The sequence below is a fragment of the Octopus sinensis genome, linkage group LG14 (assembly GCF_006345805.1).
Source record: "Octopus sinensis linkage group LG14, ASM634580v1, whole genome shotgun sequence".
In the NCBI taxonomy this organism is placed as follows: Eukaryota; Metazoa; Mollusca; class Cephalopoda; order Octopoda; family Octopodidae; genus Octopus; species Octopus sinensis.
The window spans coordinates 58,639,716-58,650,639 of NC_043010.1; the positions used below are offsets into that span (position 1 = coordinate 58,639,716).

The 10,924-nt window shown below is 42.2% G+C and overlaps 1 protein-coding gene across 2 annotated transcripts in view; it reads right to left on the reverse strand.

The window, feature by feature from the left end:
• Positions 1 to 222: 222 nt before the first annotated feature.
• The window catches only part of LOC115218780 (protocadherin beta-7-like), an 85,438-nt gene continuing 74,736 nt past the window's right edge, over positions 223 to 10,924 (reverse strand). For both annotated transcript variants that reach the window (XM_029788708.2, XM_029788707.2), the window contains one exon: positions 223 to 666. In XM_029788708.2, the coding sequence (XP_029644568.1) occupies positions 640 to 666 (27 nt within the window). In that variant the 3' untranslated portion in view covers positions 223 to 639. The remainder of the gene's footprint in view (positions 667 to 10,924) is intronic.

A 10,924-nucleotide genomic window follows, 5' to 3' on the forward strand; every position in this document is an offset into this window, starting at 1 on the left:
TGTTAATAATATAACTTTAAATGAGATAACAATTATAATGTTCACGTACATATGGCTACACACACACACACGCGCAGACACACACACAAACACGCACACATATATATGTAGGTATTTATGTATGTATGTATACATACATATATATATGTATATATATATATATACATGCATACATACATATATATATATAAATGCATGTATATATGTATATATATATGTATATATATATATACATAAATATATAAATGCATACGTATATATGTGTGTGTGTGTGTATGCATACACATACACAGGAGAATTGGTTAGGTTTGTTTTGAATATATATGTTGCTATTTTAGTATTAGAGGCCATAATTTACGCATCACAAGTAACAGGTCAAGGGTGATAGGTCATAGGTTATGGGTCAGTCCCAAGGAGTGGGGCAAGGTCAGAGGTGAAGGGTCACGAGCAATAACATGTAAACTAACAAATGTTCCAAATAATAACAACATATATTGGAAGAGTCAATGGGAGAAAGGAGAAACGTTTAGAATCCGTTGTGTCTGTTGTTGTCTTAGTGGTATGAGCTGTGATGTGATGTAGAGGCCTTCATGCATGCTCCGTGCGGCACTATTTTCCTCCATTGTATAATTAACTGCTTCATCGTTTCGTGAATCTTGTTGGTAACTGTGGAAGAGAAGAGGGAATCATATAAGATATTTTATAGATATATTCATAAATAAGCATAATGTACTGGTATATATATATATATATATATATATATATATATACATATACACATACATACACCTAGTGTAAGAAGATTTTAGTAGCAGAGGCAGGATGCTCATGCAGGGGGTAATGCAACATGTCCGTTGAACAGCCACTGTAACGCAGAGACAGTTGTATATGAAGATGAGGTAAAAGCCATAGGACCCAATGGGCAACCAAGCATGCGGAAGTATGTGGGGGCAACAGAAGGCCCTTTCAGAACCTACTTTAACAACCATCCTCTTTTAACATCCTGGAGAGGCTCAACGCCACAACCTTGGCCAAGCGTGTTGGTCTCCAAAAGAAAGTGCGACAAAGTACAAAGTAATGTGGAAGATTCTAGAGAAATGTAGACCGTACTTCAGTAGCAGCAGGAAGTGTAGGTTGTGCCTGGCTGAGAAGAGGGCGATTTTAAAAGGTACCCGATGTCCAGGTATTTACCTGAGTAGCAGGAGTGAAGTGTTTAATCTTTGCCCACATGAACGGAAGTACATCCTATCATACCTGTGTACCCCACTATGACTAAAACCACAAGTTCCAAACCTCAGCCTTCCACCATTACCCTTAAGCCAAGTGAAGAGTTTGACCAGAGCATACACCAACACACACCCATACCCCAAGGTGGACAGCCACCAAATAAACTGTCTCCCCACCCAACATATGCTCCTTCACACGCATTGTATCCCCACACATATATAGACCCCACACACTAACATAAACCCCCACAACCTTAACAAATGCAGAAAGAAAACAGACTAACAAACACAAATCTATATACCTACACCCCTGCATAAAATTATACATATGATACCACTACACATATCACATACTCCATCTCCACAGGAGCACCACGCTTAACACACATTTCCCACAAACACTTCAAGATAACTCTAACTGGCTTTATAGTGAATCCACCCAAGGAATATAACTCCTACCCTAAGCCCCTGCCCTTTTTCGTTTCAGCACCTTTTTCATAGCAACCGCAAACTGGATATGTTAATTCCCCACTGACAATAGAGAGCAGTTGTCATATTCCCTTCCATATCAGCTAACTCTGATGACTGTTAGGTTATATAATCGGATTGTTACCTAACACACCATTGTATTCTTTGTGTGAAACCAATTGGTAAGACCAGCCGTGATGGATATTTAATCCTGTACATTTCGGATAATATACAGGGTGTGGATGGTGTCTGAGGACAGATTTATGGTTTTAAAAGAATGTTTATATAACAACAGAATAGAAAAACTATTTTTTAATAAAAATAACATAAAGCCAAATAATCAGTTTTAATAATTTCTTTCATTAAAACCACCCTAAGCATCAATAACTGCCTCCACGCAGGGGTCGAAATCATTTACAAGCTCGGCTTAGATGGTCCTTGATCATATCGGAACTGACTCAAACTATGGGGATTTTCAAAAATCTTTGGTGTTATGGGAGTGTTCATTGACATTTTTGTCAATGATGCTTCATACATAGTTGTCCAGTGGATTGAGATCTGGAGAATTAGGGGGCCGAATGTTGGGGGTGATGTGATCATGCAAATTGTCAGCCATCCATTCTTATGCCATTTGAGCCTTGTGTGATGGTGCAGTCCTTCCGTTGCATACACTGTTGATCCAAGGCTCAACAACTTTATCCAGAAGCTCAATATACGCAGCAGTATAAGGCCTTGTGGAAAAAAGTGAGGAGGCATCACATGTCCTTCATTGCTAACAACACGCAAAACCACAACACTTCCAGGAAATTTTGTTTGCTTTACTCTTGGAACCTCAGAAGGGTCTGCACATAGCCATCTGTCATTTCTTCTGTTAGTTTTCTGGTGTTGGTCAAAGATTTTCTCATCCGAGAAAAACCAAACCACACCATCTTCTGATGGTTTTTTAAAGTTTGTTCAAAAGTCTCTTGGATCTGATTAAACGGTTTTCTTTTCTTTTTTTTCTGACATGAATTGACCTCTTCTCATCACATAAGATATTGTATCTGATGTCTTCACGCACAACATTTCTGAATGTTTTGCCTGACACATGAAATTTTTTTGCAATTGACTTCATTGATTTTCCTGAATTGTCTTCAATATTTTGCTTAACATCCTGAATAAATTCAGGTGTCCTGATAGAATCAGATTGTTTGGAGTGATTTTTAAATTTTGATACAGGTAATACACTTCCAACTTTTTTCTGTAACTGAATCTTGTGACAAAAGATCTTGCAACCTTCAGAAAACGAGAAATTTCTAAATCACCCTGCTTAGCTTTGAAAGCCACAATCACAGCATGCCTTTTCTTTCCATTAGTAAGCATGAGGCCTGTCATTGTTATTTTCTGAAATAGAAGCTCAATAAAATTTAGTCAAATAGAGTAACGACTAAAAATGCATGTGTCCTCAAATATCATCCCCACCCTGTATATATATATATATACCTATATATATATACATGTATATATATATATATATATATATATATATATATATATATATATATACACATATATACATGCATATATATATGTGTATATACATATATACATGCATATATATATACACACATGCACATGCACACACATATATATAGTTGAAATTTATTGAAAAACAAAAGATGAAGACAGGTGTGTAAATAACAAGCAGGTGTATTAGTTTGATGCTCAGGAAAGTGAGAAAGTCTTTTATGCTTCCAGCCTCTGCTCTTCAACAGAAAGGAATAAGAGAGAATAAAAAAAACAGAGAGAGAGAGAGAATAAAAAAAAAACTTGTGGATTTAGCAATCAAGCATGGCGGCTGGTTGGGATCCGTTCTATAGCTGGAAACCATGGAAAGATTTCATGGACAGATCTCTATGAATCGTGTGTTGCATTCTTAGAGCTGTTAATTCATGTAGAAATAGAAATTATCACTAGTCATCATGGAGGTGGTGGTGGTGGTGTGTGTGTGTGTGGGGGGGGTATATTAACACAGTTAATTAAAGAAAGAGAATAACATGAAATCACAAAGAATACACACACACACACTGACACACACACATATTATATATACGTGTGTGTGTGTGTGTTTGTACAGCGAAGAAATCACAAATCCCTTCAGGGTGATGGCCCTGCTTGATATATAGAAAAGGTGTTGGTAGAAATTCCATTAGGTGTATGCAGTGGCAAGCTAAGGGCACATAAGGGGTGCAGTGGGTTCACAGTTAAGTTAAGAGAGAAAGTATTGCTTCTGTGTAGCGGGAGATGTGCAATAACAATGAACTCTAAGAATGTACAGTAAATAAGCTTCTTCAAATGTCCAAGGGGTGTCTTTATTGGTAATAGAGAGTCTCCATTAGCCAGGTGATCCAATTAGCAGTGGAAGAGGTTACTCTGAAAGTGTTGTTGCTGGAATAAAAAGTTTTTGGTAAAAGTTCAGAGAGTTATTACTTTTGTTGATGGCAAAGAGTTTCTTGCTCATCATGGAATACAGACTGTATGGTGGTTGTGTGCAGACAGCTGTGCTATGTGGCAGTGAAACATGGGTTGTGTCTACAGAGGACATGCAAAGGCTCGAAAGAATGAAGCCAGGATGCTCCACCGGATGGGTTAGGGTTAGGGTTTAAGGATTTAAGAGGAAATGATTTGATATAAGTGGCATCAGATGTAGTGTACAAGAGAGAAACCTGTGATGGTTTGGTCATGGGATGTGTTTGGATGAGGACAGCTGCATAAAGGAGTGCTGAGTTCTAATTGTGGAGGGAACCTGTGGAAGCTGAGGACCCAGGAAGACATGAGATGAAGTGGTGAAAAAATGATCTTCAGTTGTTGTGCGTCACAGAGAAGACATTTTGGCAATTTGCTTTGTTTGAGAAAGAATTATTCAACAAAGTAGAATGAAAGCCATAATGGCAGATACTTTATGTCCACCCTTATCCTTCTCTTATACACAGTTTGTTCCCAGACAAACCTCCCCCACAACCCATTTTCCCAGCACCCCCAGTCTATGATCATGTTTCCCCCACCCCTTTATCTCCCACTTACCCATCACACCCTCACAAACCTACCTGCAGACAAAATGACCCCATTGAATCTCATCCCTACAACATATACTCCTGAACCACCCACCCCTCCAATTCTTGGTAACTCACTCCCACCCCCTCTGCATCACATCTCTCCCCCCTCTCTCTCCCTTTCTTCTCACTCTCTCACCTCCAGAAATAGCCATATTTCCTCTTTAATGCTCCTCAGCACTACTCCCCTTACAAAGCACCCAGAACACTCTGCTGGGGTGGTCAGCATTTGGAACATCATCCAACTGTAGAAACCACACCACAACGGACAGTAGAGCTTGGCAGAGTCCTCTCACTTGACACTTGCTGTCAATCCATCCGACCCATGCCAGCATGGACAGTGGACGTTAAACCATGATGATGATGATGATGATGATGATGAAGAGGAGGAGTAGGATATACATATACTCTTTTACTTGTTTCAGTCATTTGACTGTGGCCATGCTGGAGTACCACCTTTTAGTCAAAAACATTGACCTAAGGACTTATCCTTTGTAAGCTTGGTACTTATTCTATTGGGCTCTTTTGCCAAACTGCTAAGTTACGGTCATGTAAACACGCCAGCATCAGTTGTCAAGTGATGGTGGTGGGGAGCAATGCAGACACAAAGAAACACACATGGTTGGCGTTAGGAAGGGCATCCAGCTGTAGAAACACTGCCAGATAAGACTGGAGCCTGGTGCAGCCTCCTGGCTTCCCAGACCCCGGTCGAACCGTCCAACCCATGCTAGCACAGGAAATGGAAGTTAAACAATGATGATGATGATATAGTGAGAATTTACAAAAAAAATGAAGATGAAGACAGGTGTGTGAACAACAAACAGATGTATTAGTTTAACGCTCAAGAAGTGAGAAAGTCTTGTTTTGAGCCTACGGCCTTCAACAGAAAAGAATAAGAGAAAATAAACAGAGAGAGAAATATATATATATACAATGGGCTTCTTTCAGTTTCTTTCAACCAAATCCCCTCACAAGGCTTTGGTCAGCCCAAGGCTATAGTAGAAGACACTTGCCCAAGGGGCCATGCAGTGGGACTGAACCTGGAACCATGTGGTTGGGAAGCAAGTTTCTTACTGCACAGCCACTCCTACGATACAGATATCTTTGAAAATGTGTAAATACATTTGTTGAAAATGATGACAGCAGAGCTGGCAATTCATATGATGAATGTGGTGGTGGTGGTGGTGGTGGTGACGGTGGTAGTTGTGGTGGTGGGGATGGTGGTGATGAGAATTAGGAGGAGGAGGAGGAGGCTGACAGCAACACTGGTTTCGATGGTGATTGTGGTGATATTGATTATGTTGGTAACAGTATTAGTGGTAGTGTGATTGACAGTGGGTTGCAGTATATGTGATAGTTGTGGCGGTGGTGGTGTATTGAGTATTGTTGCCAGTGCTGTCCATATTAGTATTCTAAACACAACTAATTAACTTGTAATTAGTGTCGTTGTTGTTGTTGATTTATCTGCAGGATAAAATATATTTATTTCATTTCATATTGAAATGTTATCATTTGGATAAATATCAATTAATTTAAGATAATTAGTCTATTATTGTTTCATAATGAACATACTTTACATGGGATGGCAACATGTGTATATACATACAGACATGCATACTTATACACATGTAGGTATATATACACATACATATATATATATATATATATATATATGCACATGTATGCACACATATATGTATATACATACATACATATGCATAGCTATATAGGTTTTGTATGTATATATGTATATACATATGACTGAATGAATTTCTGTATGTATGTATGTATGTATGTATGTATGTATGTACGTACGTATGTATGTATGCATATTATGTGTGCACGCACACACACATATCTTAGGCAAATTGGCAGAGATGTTAGAGCACTAGATAACATGTCTCGTAGTATTTGTTTCAACTCTTTATGTTCTGAGTTCAAATCCCACCAAAGTCAATTTTGCCGTTCATCCTTTTAGGACCAATAAAAATATACTAAATACTGGAGAATGAGTTGGAGAAACTGTTAGAGGATGGGACTTGATACCTTGTGATATTTGATCCCTCCCTTTGTGTTGATACCAACCTATATCAACTTTTCCCTTGTATAAACATTGGTGATGAATAAGGGTGTATGTGGGGAGACTTGCATGTTTGGACAACTGACCATCTTCCTCACAAAATATTGTCGAGGCTTGCATGTACACGTGTAAGTGCATGGTCTAGCTTGACCGATGGAAGCCCCATAGGGACATTCCAAAACCTAAGTTACATCCATTGAGATTTTGTGAATTGCTATGGCTTGACATGGAGAAGGTGTTGCATGGCTTGATGTTTACAAAACAGTCAAGATGTACTGGGTTCAGTCCAAGTGTGTGGCATCTTGGACAAATATCATTTTCTCTTGGGTCAGACCATCTCTTCAGAGTGAGACTGGACTGAAGATAACTGTAGAGGATCCCGCTTGCTTTGTTGCACTCTGTGGTACGCTGATTCTGCTTGAAAATTATGTTAAGAGGACATCAGTCTGTGGAATACGCAGCCAATTATATGTTAATTCAGGGACAGGCAATCCAGTAGATCAAACAACCGAGTCTTCATCATCAAATGAGAGAGGACCATTGTTTTAGCTTTAGTCCATAAGATCTACCAAGATCTTCGCGACATTCCTAAGGTGAGGGTGGTCTTCAATATATCAGATGAAAATAATAATAATCATGTGATCAGTTTGACTACCAGACGTTCTTACACATTGCTGATCACAATGCACTTTGCATTGTCTTAGCTTTTGAATGATGCCGCCCTGCTGGTTAGGTGAGCAGGCCAGCATCCCCCCACTGATCAGAAGACTATTCCACAGCAGGGGTGACCCATTTACAGCTGAGTAGACTGGGGTAACATGAAATGAAGTGTTTGGATCAAGAACACAATGCACTGCTTGGACTGGGAATCAAACCCATGATCCAGTGATCCTCAGTGCAAAACCCTGGCCCCCAGGCCACTTCTGTGGATCTGAGTTACCATTCCTATTTCAGATTTTTATTTCTTCATAGATATCATAGATTTTGCAATTTCTCAGATATTTCAGTAGAGTTGGCCACCCTCGGCACTGTTTCCTGCCTTACATACTCTTATATTTATACACACACATGACAGAAGTAAATAGACATCACATAAAACATTGTTTTATGTTTAACTTGAAAAGGTTTATATTTCATATTAATTGACATTTTTATGCTTCAGGTTCTAAATGTGAGTGCTTAATCATGTCACATGCAAAAGAAGCTTTGGCACTGTCCAAATTTCCAGTCTGAAGATGGACTTAGCATAAAACCACAGAAAACCTTGGGATCCTGGTTTCTACGGTTAATAGAGTGATTGTGCAATTCACCAGAGAGGGGAAGGTGTCACCCAGGTCGATCAGAGCCCTCTCACAGGACTCTTTGTTTCGTTAAGAGGATAATCCTCATTGCAAGGTCTCTGACATAGCACAACAAGTTGATGTCAGTCTGAGAACAGCTGCCAAGTATCTCCACAAACTTGGCTACAGCAAGAAGGAAGCCATCTCTTCACCAGAATGGTCTGACTGGCCCTCATGCCGGTGGCATGTAAAAGCACCCATTACACTCTCAGAGTGGTTGGCGTTAGGAAGGGCATCCAGCTGTAGAAACTTTGCCGGGTCAGATTGGAGCATGGTGCAGCCACTGGCTCTCCAGATCTCAGTCAAACTATCCAACCCATGCCAGCATGGAAAGTGGACATTAAATGATGACAACGATGATGATGATACATACGCATGTGTATATAAAGATTCTTGTTAAATCCATTTTCGAATTCCTTCATTTGTTTTCAATTGAATGAATTCTGCGGATTTCCAGTGACAACTACATTGTAACTATGGATGGCATCAGGGAGCCCAAATGGTGAAAGCATATTACTAGATATATACTCAAAGTGCAAATAATTATATATATATATTATATATATATATATATATATATATAAAGTTAATCCAAGCAAGAAAGCACAAAAAAAACCACAACACGAGGACGTGGAAGAAATATAGTATTATTGGACGCTGAGGAAAGAAGGAGAGAAGGAGGGTTTAACGTTTCGAGCAGAGCTCTTCGTTGGAAACATAGGAGCAGGAAATATATATATATATATATAAAGAACATGTATATTAATGTTTGTTTTTCATCATCATCATCATCATCATCGTTTAGCGTCCGTTTTCCATGCTAGCATGGGTTGGACGGGTCAACTGGGGTCTGTGAAGCTGGAAGGCTTCGTCAGGCCCAGTCAGATCTGGCAGTGTTTCTACGGCTGGATGCCCTTCCTAACGCCAACCACTCCACGAGTGTAGTGGGTGTTTTTTACGTGCCACCAGCACAGGTGCCAGACAGAGCTGGCGAACGGCCACGAACGGATGGTGCTTTTACGTGTCACCGGCACGGGGCCAGGCGATGCTGGCAACGGACACGAACGGATGGTGCTTTTACGTGCCACCGACACGGGGCCAGACAGAGCTGGCAACCGGCCACGAACGGACGGTGCTTTTACGTGTCACCGGCACGGGGGCCAGCGAGGCTGGCAACGGACGCGAACGGATGGTGCTTTTACGTGCCACCGACACGGTTGCCAGACAGAGCTGGCAAACGGCCACGAGCGGACGGTGCTTTTACGTGTCACCGGCACGGGGGCCAGCCGAGGCTGGCAACGGACGCGAACAGATGGTGCTTTTACGTGCCACCGACACGGGGCCAGACAGAGCTGGCAAATGGCCACGAACGGATGGTGCTTTTACGTGTCACCGGCACGGGGGCCAGCCGAGGCTGCAACGGACGCGAACAGATGGTGCTTTTACGTGCCACCGACACGGTTGCCAGACAGAGCTGGCAAACGGCCACGAGCAGACGGTGCTTTTACGTGTCACCGGCACGGGGGCCAGCCGAGGCTACCAACACAGTTGCCAGACAAAGCTGGCAAACGGCCACGAGCGGACGGTGCTTTTACGTGTCACCGGCACGGGGGCCAGCCGAGGCTGGCAACGGACACGGACGGATGGTGCTTTTACGTGCCACCGACACGGGGCCAGGCGATGCTGGCAACGGCCACGAACGGATGGTGCTTTTACGTGCCACCGACACGGGGCCAGACAGAGCTGGCCAACGGCCACGAACGGACGGTGCTTTTACGTGTCACCGGCACGGGGCCAGGCGAGGCTGGCAACGAACACGAACGGATGGTGCTTTTACGTGCCACCGACACGGGGCCAGGCAGAGCTGGCAAACGGCCATGAGCGAATGGTGCTTTTACGTATCACCGGCACGGGTGCCAGACGAGGCTGACAGCGGACACGAACAGATGGGTCACTTAACCCCTGCTTTCTGATATATGATTTGATTTTGATTGTTCTCACTGGTCTTGCCGGGTCTTCTCACGCACAGCATACTTCCATAGGTCTCGGTCTCTGGTCATTTCCTTGGTGAGACCTAGAGTTCAAAGGTCGTGCTTCACCACCTCGACCCAGGTTTTCCTGGGTCTACCTCTTCCACAGGTCCCCTCAACTGCCAGGGTGTGGCACTTTTTCACACACCTATCTTCATCCATTCTCACCACATGACCATACCAGCGCAATCGTCTCTCTTGCACACAACATCTGATTCCTCTTAGGTCCAACTTTTCTCTCAAGGTACTTACACTCTGTCGACTATGAACACTGACATTACACATCCAACGGAGCATACTAGCTTCATTTCTCGCGAGCTTACGCATGTCCTCAGCAGTCACGGCCCATGTTTCACTGCCATGTAGCATGGCTGTTCGTACACATGCATCATACAGTCTGCCTTTTACTCTGAGCGAGAGGCCTTTAGTCACCAACAGAGGTAAGAGTTCCCTAAACTTTGCCCAGGCTATTCTTACTCTAGCCGTTACACTTTCAGCACACCCACCCCCACTACTGACTTGGTCACCAAGATAACGGAAGCTATCAACCACTTCTAGTTTTTCCCCCTGGAAAGTGACGGAAGTTGTTTTCTGGAGATTTTCAGAGGTTAATGCTCCTGAGCATCTGCCACATACAAAAACCATCTTCCTAGTTAGCCTTCCTATGACATTGCTGCACCTCTTATGT